Below are 16,527 nucleotides of genomic sequence, written 5' to 3'. Positions count from 1 at the left end.
AGAAAAAGTACCTCTTCCTTGCCACCACAGTTCACAGTTAGGATATTTGCTTTAAATGCCAAAGAAGGTGTATTTATACCGGCATGGTAGACCATAAACTTGACAACCCAAGATACAGGTTCCCTCTGCTTTCTGTCACTGGCAAAAATATGATTTCCAACAACTGTAACTAGATTCCTCACAAAACACAATTCAAAACCCCCAATCTCACATTTCTGATGGATAACATCAATATGTTGAGAGATTTCAGATGCTTGTTTTCACTAGCCAAAAGGAACCAGGAAATTTACAGGTATCAAAATCATTACGGAGGAGAAGGATCATAGATCATAAATGTAAAACTGCCAGCAAAATACGACAATGTCACTGAAGATGGAAGTCTCCCCTCCCCTTACGCCCCATATCCTTGCCCACACATAACACACCTTGCCCATACACCCATCTTACGCCAGCATTGGCGTAACTGCATGCTGAACCAGATCAGGGAATGCACTCACATACAGACCAACGCTTTCTTTGTGAGTCTCCTTTTAAGTGAGCTTAGTTTTGCAACCCCCAACTTGGAAGAAGAGGAGCACAGGGGAGCAGAAAGGAGCAGAGGCAGCACGGCCTCCTGCTGCATCGACAGCAACTTACACATCAAAGAGCTGAGGGAACCACCTTGTCTAGAATCTACGCTGCCTTGTGCTTTAAACACCTACATCTTCTCCTAAGAGGAATAACACAAATGATTAGAATGAAATGGAATGTTTTATATCTCTGCAACGTTACGACTCACGGACACCTTTTGTCAGAACATGTTGACTCTGCCCTCTCTATGCAAATCAAAATTGCGAGTCTGAAGGCGTGTCAATTGCGGAGCCTTTTCACCCATATCGCTTTGTTCCATCTATTCAAAGTTTTTTTTTTTTTTTTTGCTATAAGTGCATCTCCTTAATTGTAAAATGACACACGGTGTCAATTTAAACATTCTAAAGCTGTAGAGAGGCAAACGAGAAACACTGGGAAGTTATTAGTCAACAAGTATTTAATAAAATAATAAAAACACTTCAGGAGGGTGGCTCATTTTGTCAAGTTAGTTTACAGGTCTATTACAACGAGCAAGTTCCCAATGAGCAGGTTTCCAGTTTCAGAATGTGGAAAGCAACTATTTAACATAATCTCAGGGGAGAAAAAAAAAATCCTTGTTTCTCTGTAAAGCTTAATTTCCAACATTTGTTTTCAACCAGTAGTTTTAATAACATTAGGCATTATTCTAGAGACATGCTCAAGGACATAAGTAGAATCTTAAATGAATTCCTCAGTATGGTTTCTGTGCACTTAAAACATCTTGTAGATAACGTCCCGCTCCAGGAGGATACATCCTATTACAAATAGGAATGACTTTTATCAAGTTCTAAGGGAAATGGTCTCTGCCTGTTTTTATCCATAAGCAACTAACACCATTTACCAAAGGGTTATTTAACACAAGAGAAACTGCCAAATTCCTTTCTTTTGTTTACGTGAACCCACACCGTGAACAGTACATGGAAGATCTCCATTTTCAGATGCCTCTGCGAAGCAGGAAAATACAAAATTATCTTTGCCCAACAATACGCAATCCGATAACAAAATACCATTCCAGGTGACTTGAGAGGACAGCAAATGTATGTGTTTTTATAGACTTACATCAATTCCACAGTGAATAAACTGACACCGTGCTACCCAAACCAATCAGAAACCCTAATGATCTTGTCCCATATTCTGCACTGATTTGAGTCTTGCAGTATAGGAAGTTACTGCGAAGTATTTTTAAAATGGCAGAATTTAACAGCTTAGTAAAAAAAAAAAATATACCTAAAAGCCAACCAGTACCTTTCAGGATGAGAAAACCAGAAACAAAATTTCCCTAACATTACAAGAAATTAAACTATACACTAAATTAAATTACTTTCATATTATTAGAAGTATGAGTACAAGCTTATCTGGTACTATAATTTCCCTCAGTTTGGGCACCTTCCTGAATTTGGACTTGTGTTGACAGTTAAATCTGATGTTAGTTAATCTGATGTGAGTTAAATCTTACACCAGAAAAGATTAAAGGTAGACACAAATTTAGAATTACAATGGAACTAGATCTTTTAAACACACTTGCACTTTCACCTAAGTTTAAAAAGTGCATTTTAGCAATAAATTGATCTGGTCTAATGCTAGGTGATGCCAGAACAACCTGTTCTGCTTTCTGACACTGTCTGCAATCTCATGCTGCCTTTGCACCAACCAGCTCCGGCACACATCCCACCTCCCAGTGAGATTGTTCAGGGAGCTAACCTCACAGAAAATTCATGCTTCAGGAGAAAAGTGAATACTTTCTCTGCATTTAACTCCCTGAATGAGCTTACCATGAGTTAGACGAGTGTCATCCACCAGCTAATTAAAATGGGTGGTAATGCCTTGGTGGTATTGAAGAGGAGACTGAGACTGTCTCCTTGTGGTAGAAACTATCCCTTAGCTCAGCCCAAGGACGTGATGATACGTATTGCAGGTCTGCAAATTCACATAGTTCACATGCATTATCACTCTATAACAATTTTGCTGGCTAATGCTGATCTTAAAAATAACTTCAGGGTATTTAACAATACGGATCCATTGAGGATGAGATTCTTTAAGAAGCAATTTGGTGTTCTATCTTCTTTAAAACGTCTTTTGATTTAAGACACCACCAAATTAAGATTTAAACCCTGCTCCTCAAATACCTCCAAGCAAGTACCTAACCTCTCATGTTTGTATTTCTTATTGCAACACTTGTTAAATAAAAGGCCATTTCTGTGATTGAGGAGAATTTAACTAATACTATGTTATATATTCTTAGAGAACCTGATTTTCAAACAAAAAAAAGCAATGAAATAAGCATAACACGACTTTTATGGATGTCACCATCTTTGGTCTACATCCAAACACATGCTAAAAATAGTAGGAACAGAGTTATATTAAACCAGGAAAGTACAAGGTGTCTTGATGCAAAATATTGGCTTACATAAAATAGAAAAATATTTTTCCCGTGGAAGTAAACTAAAGGAGCTAAGGGAAAAAGCATCAGATGAACTGTACTTTGTCTTAAGAAGACGCTGGAGATTTAGTTCTTGTTATTACACAAGAAACTGAACCTAGTGAAATCGGACCTGAGGTATGATTCTTAGACGCAAAAATCACGGGTATGAGTGTATGAACAAAAATAATACATATATAAAAAAATAGTTTATTTGAATTTAAATTGATTACTAACTGATTGTATTAATACTAATTTCAAGAGCAGACATGACACATGCAGAATACCATCACTTGGTTGGTGTTCAAGATACAAACCAACAATTTGAAATACCTGAATTCTTCAGAGATCCGCAATGATTTAAAAAAAAAAAACAAAAACTAAGAATTGTGAATATACCTTTAAATCACCACTGTACCAAAGCCATTTTCAATGTTTTTCCTTTCTCTCACTGAGGTAACCAAGAATTAGTTTAAACTTATTTGCATGACAAGAACACACTAGACTTCACAAATTTCTGTTCTTCTCCCTTTGTAAATATAACATCAGTCAAACACTATCATTCCAATGATATGAAAAATGGTCTTTTTCATAAAAGCGGTCCTTAATTCCCAAAGTTCAAATAGAAAAGTGAGAGACAGTACGCACCAGCTTTGCTATAACACATAACAACCAATACAACCTGTAAAGTAGCAGCACTGGTCATACAAAACACCTGGTGTTGCAGACTGGAAACACAAACACTTCAAAGAAAATTCTCTAGGGTATTTGTTGTTGTTGTTGTTATCCTAAATACCATCTTGTATTTCCTATCAAGATAACAAGTTCATGTATGGCATTTGACTGCATATATACTTCATAGTTCCATGAATACGTAGGTTTCCCTTATACATAGCTGAATATAGACTTTTCAGGTGTTCCTTTTAACCATATCTAACATCTCAGAATTCAGGCAAAGCAGCAGCTGGCTCCTTAGGAAAGCAATGATTGTAGCATGAGAGTCGAAGATGTACTTGCTTCCTGCTTTTGCTCATTGCTACTCTTCCAAAGAAAAAAAAAAGGCCTACAAATATACTAACATCTGGAATTTAACAGAAAGATCAACAACAAATCCCACAGAACGAGGTAAAAAATGATCCATACCAAAACCTAAGCCCCAATTCTGGCCACTGTTACCACGTATTATGACTAAAATTAAATAAAATTTATTTCAGAAGACATCTGTAACTTCCAGAGCTGTCTTAACTTATTCGTACCTCTTAAGAAAACATTTGATCTGCATCCAAAAATGAATCTAAGCCCCTTAATTATTATTAAAAAACCTGAGAACACTCTATGTCTACTTACTAAACTATAACAGTGATTATAAGCTCCTGGACATGCATCCCTGGTTTGACTTACCAAGGTAACTGAGAAACATCCAACCAAATAAAGACAGGGGCTTCATACACAGATTACACTGCATTTCCCACCATACTTACTACCAATCTTACTCTACCAATGCAGCGTAACTACTAGAACAGATTTATCATATTAACCACCATGTTGTTTGCCTCACGCCAAAAATTCTGGCTATAATTTAAGTGGCAGCAGGCACTCTACCCATATGAATATTCTTCTTTTTGTAACCATTGAGAGCAACTCACTGAAGTATTAGGAGTGGTGGGAAACTTTAAGGGAAAAGGGTAACTAAGACAAGGCAACTGGCTGCCCTTGTAATCTGCAATCAACTTAAAGAGCCACTTCAGGTCATGAGAAATTTCTAAGATGACAACTCCTTCAAAGTTCTCTTCCCACGGTCAGAAAAAATATCACATGGAAAAGAAATATTCCATGAAAAAACTACTCTTTCACTAGCTTTTATGGTAACTTGCACGTAAGCCAAACAATGTACAAGAGTATCAATCACTTTCCTAAGTGCCTTTTCAAAGTAGTGCACAAACCTATAAGAAAGTTCAACGAATGTATACCAGTTGGCTCATGTACTGTTTTCGGATATTGATATCTGCAGCCCTTTTACCGGATCTAGCGTCATTGTCCGAGCTCAGATGACTCAGACAAGAACAATGTAAAAACATCGTTTGTTTTCATGTTTAAAATCTCCATTGGTCTCCCACAACAATAACAGGAAGAACTGTACGGATCGATATGCAAGATTACTAATAGGGACTTTTCTCTTCCTACCCAATGACAGGCACGTGACACTTTCTTAACCAGGTAAAGCATGCAACACTTACCAGATCTCTATGAAGCACCCAGTTTGCATGGAGGTAATGGATTCCATCAAGGATCTGGTAGAGTAGTGATTTAACCATAGATCTTGGCAACTGCATGGGCTTTTTGTTTGCTTTTGAGGCACGGTGAAACTTGATAATATGCTAGAAATAAAACAAGTAGAAACATGAAGCTTGTTAGATAACCAAAAACCTTTCTTTTAAAAAAAGGTACTAATACTAAATAATGGAATGAAATACAAAGTTCGTTGAAATTTGCAATTAAAAATAATAGTGATGTACTTCCAAATTTCTTAAATTGTTTTTATCTTCCAAGTTGCTTTAAAAATAGCTGTCAAGCTCTTGATAACATCCGAAGACTGGCTACTTACCTCCAGTAAAATTTCTTGGACATTCTCCTCCCTCCCTCCTACCCATTGGGGATCCTCTTACCCACACCACTGCTGGATCAGAAGCTTCTAAAACCAGTAGCATATACTGCAAAGAGGCCTGTGCTCTATGCTTTCACCCCCTTCCCTCCTCTCCAAAAACACCTAGGACAGAGCACCTACCACACTTGAGCGTTCCCCCCCAAATCAGAATCCAGCAGAGAAAGAAGAAACAAAAACCCACATAATTAGGGTGAGACTATGTGAAAACATCTAAAAATGTGGTTACATTCCCACTTCCAAGTTTTGGCCATATACTTCATTGATGATGACAAGCAAGTCATTCCTGGGTTACAGAAGTCAGTCAGTCCACAAGAGAACAAATACCACTTGAAACCATGGAATGCAAAAAGGGACCCTAGCATTAGTCAGTTGAAAGAATGAAAAAGAATGAAAAGACTGCTGAGAGACCATGAAATATTCATAAACTAATTAATATTTATTGTAAGATCAACATGGAGATGATGGGTTAGTTTTGGTTTTGCTGCACCATATAACAAGTGGGGTGAGGCCCTTCTACCTGTTCAATCCTCAGGCAAGGTGATGCTACTCAAGGGGCTATACAATCTCAACATACCATCATTAAGCAAACAACGAAATCTATTCATTCAGATGAAAAAATATGCACCCTTTTTGAAGGAGGTTCAAAGAAGCATCACAAATAACGAAATAGTTTCCAATTATGTGCTTTTTGTGAGACAGAGGTTGCAAAGGCAGTTTGCATTTTTAATGAAAGTGATTCAAAATGCTAATCTGTACAGCAACAAGACTACTGATTACCCAATTTTTAAAACAGGATTTGTCTAGCTCGAGATCATCCCCCTCCAAGCGTAAGAGAGAGCCAATGCCTGTGCTTTCATTAGACCTCTGCTCCCTCCAGCACCACCCTCCACTACATCTGTCACTAACGATCCCAAGGAAAATGGTTATGGGTTAATGTTTCCTCATGGTTAATGTCATCTCTGGCTTTCACCGAACTTCAGCCACTCTTAACGCTTCAGTCACTGTTAAACTGCACTTGGCAAATGTGTAGATAATATTGTTTAAAGAGAACTAAAAAAAAGTAAATAAAAAAACTGCTTAGTCCCTATTAACATTAAAGTTTCCATTGATCCTTTCACTCCTACATGTAACACAGCAGTGGCTGTCAGTATATTAAAAAAGTTTGAAAGAAATCTACAAGAGTATTAGATTAATATATAAATGAGGACCAGCAAACAAAGCACTTAGTACCTGATTCTGTAATTATACAATCACTCTGAAAAGTATAGTGGAAAGCTTTAAGGAATTATTTCCCCAGAAAAGTTTTCTTGCTGTCATGTCACAAAGTGATCTTGCGTCAAATTTTCAACTGGGAGCCCCTACCCTCCAGTACTGTACAATGCTCACAGGATAACCACCTTCATGGGTAATTACAGTATGATTTAAAAAGCAGTAACCATACTCTAACATCCAAAATTAATATCTTTATTAATACACGGTATTATTTTATTTTTTTTTAAAAAAAAAAGCACCAAAAGGCAACGGTTATATACAACACACAGACCCCCAAACCAAGCTCAGCCCTTTTTTCAAAGCACATGCAACCACTAAAACAGATTTTTATGCCTATTTAAGAACTGACTAGGATCCACAAAAAACATTATAACACAGGAATACAGAAAATGAAACTGCAAAGGTTCTCCTAGGCCACAACGTGACTAAATCAACACCTGGTACTTCCAGAAGGAACTCTACCCTTCTGGCCCCAGTAGTGCTGTCTCAGCTGCATCCCCTGAGTGCAAAGGCACTAGGCCCCCTGCTTTCTGTCTCTGCCCTCTCATGTTGCTGCCAGCTTTCTTCAAATGAACCAAGAATGAACCAAGAACCCTGCCGAAGGCTTTGTCCCTTGAAATATTAAAGGACTAAGACTTTTGAAGTAATGGGAGAGCCGCAAAGGAGCGGGATGCTATTTATTAATGAAGCAACTAGTAGCATGCCAGGACCACCCACTGGAGCAAGACCTTTGTGAGGGTGCAGGATGGGAAGGTTTCCTGTTTTTCTGCCGTTCCATGAGCATGCCTACCTGAACTTTTGAGGCAGGTATCCACCCTTATGTTGAATGTGAGGTACCTCTAAACCAGAGCTAGCACAACTGTATCAATGTAGAGCTAAGGTGAAGTACCCTGCCTCTCAACCAGACTTCGTAGCTCAAGCTACCACTTCAGAACACGGAAAGGACGAGCTTGCTCTTTCTTGGCCGTCCACTTGACATACCACTTCGATATATCCTACATCATTTTGCTCATTTGCTGGTTTGTCCCAGTCAAAGGCTAAGAAAGCATGTTCCTTTGTCTGCTTTCAGCTCAGCTACTTACGTGACCTTGTTTCTCTCAATCCGCATAGCATTGTCATTTAGTGGGGATCCTCAGGGCTCCATTTTGGGGCCAGTTCTCCTTGATGTTTTCAGAAATGAACTGGATGCAGGACTTGAATGCATACTAAGTAACTCTGCAGATGATACTCAATTAGCAGGAGCTGTTGGCACCCTCGAGGGCAGAGAGACCTTGCAGAGGATCTTGACAAATTAAGAGAGCTGCACATGTAAAGTTCAACAACAGCAACAGACAGATGCTGCACCTAGGACAGGACAACTCCAGCTACACATAACACGCTGGGGAATGAGAGGCTGGAGAGCAACCCTACAAAAAGGAAGCTGGGGGCTCTGCTCAGCAGTGAGTTGAACACAAGCCAGCAGCGTGCCCTAGCAGCCAGATGGGCCAACCATACCCTGGGGTACATCAGGAACAGCACTGGCAGCTGGTCGAGGGAAGGGATTGTCCTGCGCTGCTCTGATGCAGCCTCACCTTGAGCACTGGGTGCAGTTTGGGGTGTCACAATTTAAGAAGGACATAAAACTATTAGAAATTGTCCAGAGGAGGGCTATGAAGATGGTGAAGGACCTGGAGGACAAGATGTATGAGGAGCAGCTGAGGTCCCTTGGTTTGTTCAGCCCCGAGCAGAGCAGGCCGAGGGGAGGCCTCATGGCGGCCTGCAGCTCCCTCACGAGGGGAGCGGAGGGGCAGGCGCTGAGCTCTGCTCTCTGGGGACAGCGACAGGACCCGAGGGAACGGCATGGAGCTGGGACAGGGGAGGGTCAGGCTGGGGGTTAGGGAAAGGTTCTGCACCCAGAGGGTGGTCGGGCACTGGGACAGGCTCCCCAGGGCAGTGGTCACGGCACCGAGCCTCACGCATGGTCTGATTTTTGGGTGGTCCTGTGTGGAGCCAGGAGCTGGAATGGATGATGCTTGTGGGTCCCCTTCCAACTTGTGATATTCTGTGGTTCTATGATTAAAAGCCCTGCGCGTTGCTGGCTGTGAACTTTTTCCAGTCTTCTTGCAAAAGAATTAGGAAAACTCTTGCTCACAGCTATGGACAGCCCCCGGTCCCCAGGTGCCTCAGCATGAACAGGGCCCCTGCTCTGCCAGAACCACACACAACAAATGGCTCGTGTGATGTCTAGCGAGACATCCCATGGGACAGGTTTACATCACCTTCAAAATTTCCTATCCTCAAATACAATGCAGAGGGGAAACAAAAGAAATGTCAAAAACACCGCACAACTTTGACAGCAGCAAGACATTCAAAATTAATAATACGAAGATAAAATAGCTCTATCCAAACAGGGTTAACTTTACATGTCTAAGTGTCTACTGTACATATTTTTGAATTTCAGAGGAGAATTACAACTGATAGTTCTGCTTTATAGCAAGCAATATCACCACTAAATAAAATTCATTTTCCTACAAAAGTAAATAAAAATTGTTGCATACTTTGATATAAACAATTTTATGTTACTCACAAGAGCTAATTTCACCCCATCACAGTTTAATTTCTGCTCAGTTCAAATCTAAACTGAAAACATACCACAGGGCCAAATAGTAAAGGGAACTGAAAAGCCGTATTTGCCCCATGCCATTGGAATGCATCCACAGTGCTTGTGATCATGGCCAATTCTCAAGGGGTTTGTGAAAAAAATAGTTGTCCAAATTTCTTGTATGCAACTACCCAAATATATATATTTTAAAAAGAGCATTACACACAAGCAGCACTAAACAGCAATTTTAATGCTGCTTTAAAAAACAGAAGGGGAAAATGGTGTCATTACTGAACGGCATCTTTTCTACTGGTGGCAACAAGCCCAGGCTTTTACTCATTACTTTGTAACTTCAGAAATAAATCTGTGTAGTCCCTACCACTGTTGTAGGAAAATATTCCTCATATAAACATTAAAAATAAGAGCACTAAAACAGAAATAAGTGAATTGTCATAATTTGACAAAAGTTTCTCAGATCAGGCAGGTCACGTGCATAGCCAAAGATGCTATACCACCACAACTATACTAAGGGAATTTTAACCTGAGCAATTCTGCTGATTTTTGCTACAGCAAGGAGATGCGCCTGGCAAGACCATCTTAACTTTAGCAAATCCAAGACCATATAAATGGCAATAGATAAAGAAAAGAAATATAATTAAGCATTCTGAATGAAAATACGGTTGCAACTCATGAAACAGTATTCAATCCAGTAGTTCGTGTGCCTTCTGTGTTGCCCAAAGTGTTGAAATTGGCTTGAAAATTGGCTCGAAAATTGGCTCATGAGGAGCCACATACATTTTCTAAAGCTTCCACTGTAAGTAACGCAAGCAGAATGCAAGATAATATAGACCAAATTAAATTAGTTTTTCCATGAAAAGCCCTAGTATTTACATCAAGTAGTTAAATGAGCATTCAAAAAGATCCTTATTTTATTCTCCTTGTAAGAAAGTCAAGCTGATATAAAACACACTACGTTTGTTTCATCCCATTCCTGATTTCAAGAACTGCTGTTCGGTATGACAGTGGTTAAAACCAAGTTAGATCTGGCAAGTTTTCATGGAAGCAAGTCCCTAAAGCAGACATTTCACATATATCTTACTAAAAGAAGTTACAATACAACTGTCACCTCAACAGACATGAGATGATCCATACAGGAGCTTGACCTCAAGACACAACTTCCTAGAAAAACTGATTTCTTGAGTTCTACTGATCAAATAGTTTTAAAACTACACGCATTTCCATCAAAATGAAATTTTATCTTGTCAACGCAGATGCTTCTGCCCGTTGATGTAAATTGTCTGCCTGCTCCTGCACTTCAGCAAAACCCTTCTTTCTATGCAAATCCTCATCTAACTTTTGAGAATAAAACACAAGCCATGTCAGGCAATTCCAGTGCACCAGTAAAAAGTAAAATTAGGCTTTATAAATAAAGCGATGCAGGTTACATACACATTAAATCTGTGCCAGGGTCAAGAAAAAGGTTCAGAATATAAGGCTTCAAGTCTCACTTTAAACCTCTCTTCAGCAACCAATACTCAAATGAAGGTGATTAGCATTGTTATGTGTTAAAGCACTTAAACGGATATAGAAAAATAAAATCTAGAAGTGGTACAAAAACTAAATGTGCATTGTTTGCACAATTTTCAAAAACTTGAAGCATTTAACCTGAGTAACATTTCTTGTTGCAAAAATAAATCACAGCTTCACAAGCCTAAACTTAGAACTAATTTCAGACACCAAAGTTTAGACACAAAAAATCCGTCCAGGGTATATCACAAGCAAACTAAAATCGTATCAAAACAAAAGTGGGTAGAAGTATTTCTACAGAGATTAAGTTTCCAATTTGGGGTGCATTAAAACATCACACAGTGGTCCTTAGAAAGAGGAGGAGAAAAAAATAAGCTTCAGCACCCTCTCTCTAAACAATGCTGTTCCGCAGCCATTCTTAAGTATCTTCTTTAGAGTCCCATTAACCACATAGCCTGACAAAAAAATCCATTTCCAAGTGAAAAGAGGTCAACATTTTAAGTAACTTTGAAAGGAGCTTTAATACATTAAGTTTTGCTGAACGTTACTTACTCTAAATAACTAAACTTTGAAGCAGAGAGTAAACGTGAACATAAAACAGATTCAGTATCTCTTTCCCAGGTTTTGCAGGAGTCTCTACTTTTTCTAGATCTTTAAGAAGTAAACCTTTTAAAAATTAAAGTCCATACAATAATCTTAAGAAGTCAGGATTCAATTATCCTTTCAGCATATATCTGAAATAACCAATATTCATGCTACTGTTAAACATAAACTACCCTCAACTCCCTACAGCTTTAGCAGAAAAAGCCAGAGAAATAATCTAAATCTTTTGTGATAATGACAAGTGCATTCTCAGAACAGACGGCGATCAACACGGAATAGTGTTGCTGCCTCTAAGTCCAGCTATCACTTTTGTGTCAAAAAAAACCACCCTGTCTACTATAACTGGAAAGGATAAATCATGGTGTAAAGACAACCTTCTGTAACAATGGCTGATGATAGAAATTATAACTTGAAAGCAATCAAAAACTATTCCAGCCCACTCCCTTGAATAAATCTTACATTCTTCCCTCATCTAGCAGAATCCTGTATTGGTAAATATGTACACGACGGGTGACTGTACAGAGAATCACCTCATGGACTGGGACTGAATTAAAAATATACACATGACTACAAGCAATTAGAAGAGAAGAATTAAACTGCTACACTGAGAAAGCTATCTTCAAGTAAGTAAAAATATTTGTGATTGACTAGCATTTGGATTATTCTCATGATTAAAAGCTAAATTGAAGCCTAAAGGAAGTTAAGAGTTATAACTGATTACACCAGATCTGAAGACTTAAAACTCAGATCTATTAAAAAACATTCATATGATTAAACAAATTTGCAAGGTTATTGCACAAATCAGTATGCAACACCCTCATAATTTTATTTAGTATACAAGAACATAATTTCAGTTATTAAAGTACATTTTTTCAGATATTGAGCGAGGCAGAGTGTTATGAAATTCACATACTGGAGGAGTATTTTCTCCTTTTCATTAATTGATGATTATTTTTTTTAAGTACACATGACTACCCCCATCCTAAATTTAAATACCCATGACTACTCCCTAAGCTAAATTTTAAAAAAGCAGAATACATATGCAACAAATATTTCATATAGCACAAAACCAGTCTGCCTATATATTTTTTATTATTATCAAAGATAACTTTGAGCTGAATTTTCAGTTTCTCAGTGATATTTGCTATTAAACAGTTACTTCTTAAGAGGTCACTGGAATCTAGTAAGATATAAACATTCAACAAAACCTAAAAATACCCAGATCATTGTTTAACTAGTCTTAGACAGCAAATGTATGATCACAGTCAATATCACCAAATAGTTTTTAATAATTTAATCACTTATTAAGAACCAGGAATGTTTTTACAGCTATGAAACACATTCAACACATTTTACCATGATAAAAGTGTCACTAGTTTTCAGAAGGAGTTTAAAAAAATTTTTTGAATCATTCTAAATTATAACATAGATTTCCAGAAAGGGGAGACCTTAAAACTTTGAAATTACACATACATGTTAAATAAGACTGTGAATTAACTCTGTACTCTGCAAGAAAAGGAGACACCCTATTAATTCAAAATATAAGAACGAGTTATAATATCATTTTTAACAATGTTAAAATCCTTTTTAAAGATAGAGAGACTGTGGAATTGAACACATTGATCATGTGCTTGTTTGCAGTACTTGAAAAACGTGTGCTTGGATTACTACCAGTATTAAAAAACTGATGATGTAGAAGTATAGGAGACTAGCTGAGAGCAAAACACAATCTCTCAGTATTATAACCTCTCCAATGGCTAAAAGTAACAGTAACTACACTTTCAAGAAACAGAATTCATCCTTAGTGCAGATCTCACTTGTATCAATCTTTAAGAGAAGTCCAATTAAGTAATCATCATGCATTTAATGCTTTTAATATAGTTTTTAATAATGACTCAAAGTTTTACATAGGAAGTTCTGAAACAGTAATACACTGCTTAAGACATAACGTATATGAAAGTTGTATACAAATGTTATTCCTTAGTGATAAAACAACAAGACACATGCATTCAAAATAACCTTTTTTTTTTTTTTTTTTTTTACTTTTAAGTCATTAAAAAACATAGAAGAAAAAGAGATGTTATCAGTTAAAGGAATGACACTTGTTCATCCATGCATAGTTTTACTGCAAGACTATGAAGTCTGTGAACTGGAAAAGGTAATTTTAAAATAGTATCAATTCCACCCGTGGACTTAAGATTAATTGAGGTATATGTTAACTATTAAGTTACTTATATATATATTTTTAATCTAAACATGAATTAATCGAGAGAAAATCTGGATACAATTTGAATGAAAAGCATCCAAGACATTATGAGTAAATATTGAAAAAGGAATGTTCCTCGCTAGAGAAGGAACAAGAGACAGCTGGTTCTCTGGCTGTGAACATCTGAAGCTGAAGCTTTCAGACAATCAAAGCACATAGCAAAGGTGTGAGACTGAAGCAAATTATCAAGAGTTAAGAAAGGATGTGGCCCATAATGTATAAGGTATTCAATAACAGCTGCAGCCATGCACCTTTATAAACCTTCTGTCAGATGCTTCCTTTACACATAGTGAGGTACAAGCTAAGGAATCTTGCATATAATTCATAGCATAAGCATATGTAAGCAGCGATGACACTGTAGACAATACGCTCTAAGTTAGCATATGTGGCACATTCAATATCCCAAAGAACTTTACTAGTTGAGGCTAATAGCCCAGAAAAATCACAAGGAAATCATCTGTGGGTTACACTGAGAATTTTGGTAATTAAAATAAACACAAGGTATAAATCAATTCGTCAAAAGATCTACTAAGTTCTTAGCCATTCTGCACTGTAATCTCATGAATGATTGATTACACATTGCTTTGTATAACGTAACTTGAGAGGTGATGAAGGAAATATCTGTGATAGGTTTAGCAGTCAAACTGTGTATGTTTGTAGGCAATAACAACACTGTAAGTCTTCATCAATACCTGTCAAAACTAGTTCTAAATAAGCATAAGCTTTCTTCATCCCCTGGTAACAATGTCAACAGGAATTACAGCAAGTTATAAAGTATGTTGCTATCTTAATTCAAACTTCAGATTTGAGCAGTCTGATCCTTGGAAATTAAATGCAAAGTTAAAAAAAAAAGTTGTTGCTCACCATAAAAGAACTTTTTAATAAGCTTAATTGGCACCATCACTTTTCCTCATTAGAATGGGACAGTTTTTTTCAGCATTACAAAACGAACAGAAAAAGATAGCATCTAGTACAGTTTATTCATCTCTTGCCAAATGTTTCCAGTACAGAAGCTGAAAATGTAATGATTTTAATTAATCTGATGTTTATAAGTAATGAGCATTTACTCCTCTCATTGAAGCCAGTAAGAGTTACTAAAGCCGGGCAGCTTTGAACATGGACGATTCCCATGCTTAAAGACAAATCTTGGTAAGTAACTCTAAGATACCTACATTTACAACTGTTTGTCTTTGGGAATCCATGTTTCTCTAGAAATGGTACATCTATCAAAACCTAAATCCTACACTGATACCCACGATAAACCAACTTACTTTGTTTTTAAGTAGTGCTGGGGGAGCACGCGGTGCAAACCAGTAACAAAACGTTACCAATCCCCTAGCACAATTTCTACCCCAAACTGCTGAAAGGGCACAAGCTGTAAAGCACAGGAAATGCAAAACACAACACAACACAGACAGAATGACAAGTGGTTGTTATTACTGAAATGCGTTACAAAATAAGTGGATTTTTAGGAGGTTTTTGAAGGAGGATAGTGAAGGATCTTTACGTACGTTAATTGGGAGGCTGTTCCATGTGTAGGAGGCAGCGTGGAAAAAGACACAAAGTTGGGAGTGAGCAAAAGAGACAAAAGGGGAATCAGGAGTGATGCTTGGGAAGTGCTGACGGTAAAGGAAATGAGGACCAAGGTTAAGCCAGAACCAAGAGTGCCTTGAATATGGCTAATTTTATGCAAAGAAGGAAAAAGAATTCCTGTAAAGGCTAAAGAAGCAAGGAAACATGGGCAATTATACAGGAAAGGAAAAATGATTTGTGTTGTATGTCTCATAGAAAAAAAAAGTGTTAGGAAGTAGGAGACCAGTTCACATCAAATAACTAGTACAACATTCAATCTCAAATAATGGAAAAGAATTAACTTCACAGAGATTATGACCAATACCCAGCCAGATGTAACAAATGGTAAGAACATCAGACCGCAGTGAGTCTTTATCTAAAGCGTTAAATGATGTGAAAAATCACCATGTAGTGTAAGAAGCACATGCCCCAAATAAATTCAAATGGAAAAGTTTAGAAAAAAGGTGTTTTAAACAAGTCACTCAATGTAGCAGTAAAATGTGTTTGCTGTGGTTGGTCTTTAAGATGAGTAAACCCAGCTGATGCACAAACAATTTCTACCCATACAGGGTTTTATCTGCTGCATTTCTGTTCATCTTCACTGTCACCAGTTGTGAGAAATACACAAACTCTGTGTACACTGAAATTTGATGAAGAAAACTAAAATACAAAGCTGCTGCCGTACAAGAGGAATCCAATTATTTTTAAGCATAAGAAGGGGCTGAAATGTCATGACTTTAATTGTTCTGAGCCAAAAATACCTGTTTGCATGGTCTAAGTTTGTCCTCCAGATTACATTTTTGTGTCATTTACAAGTGCACATGCTCTTGAACAAAAATGAGCAACCACTATCATTATTAATATCAACTTGTGTATTACTGAAGCCTTGAAAAAGCATTATCAATATTAATATTACCACCTTCTCTCCTTCACAGTACTATCAAAGGAAGAACAAACATATTAGTTACTCTTAGTGTCTGATACCTTTTGGGTTTAAATTCTAACCCAGGTCC

At 37.5% G+C, this 16,527-nt stretch overlaps 1 protein-coding gene across 3 annotated transcripts in view; it reads right to left on the bottom strand.

Moving 5' to 3' along the window:
• CDK19 (cyclin dependent kinase 19) overlaps nucleotides 1–16,527 on the bottom strand; it is a 127,730-nt gene that overhangs the window by 62,688 nt on the left and 48,515 nt on the right. For all 3 annotated transcript variants that reach the window (XM_066994424.1, XM_066994423.1, XM_048081098.2), the window contains one exon: nucleotides 5,266–5,406. In XM_066994424.1, coding sequence (XP_066850525.1) covers nucleotides 5,266–5,361 — 96 coding nt within the window. In that variant the 5' untranslated portion in view covers nucleotides 5,362–5,406. The remainder of the gene's footprint in view (nucleotides 1–5,265; nucleotides 5,407–16,527) is intronic.

The sequence above is a fragment of the Anser cygnoides genome, chromosome 3 (assembly GCF_040182565.1).
Source record: "Anser cygnoides isolate HZ-2024a breed goose chromosome 3, Taihu_goose_T2T_genome, whole genome shotgun sequence".
Taxonomy (NCBI): Eukaryota; Metazoa; Chordata; class Aves; order Anseriformes; family Anatidae; genus Anser; species Anser cygnoides.
Note: the sequence above shows the minus strand (reverse complement) of the source record. Positions and strands in the feature narration are given on the sequence as shown.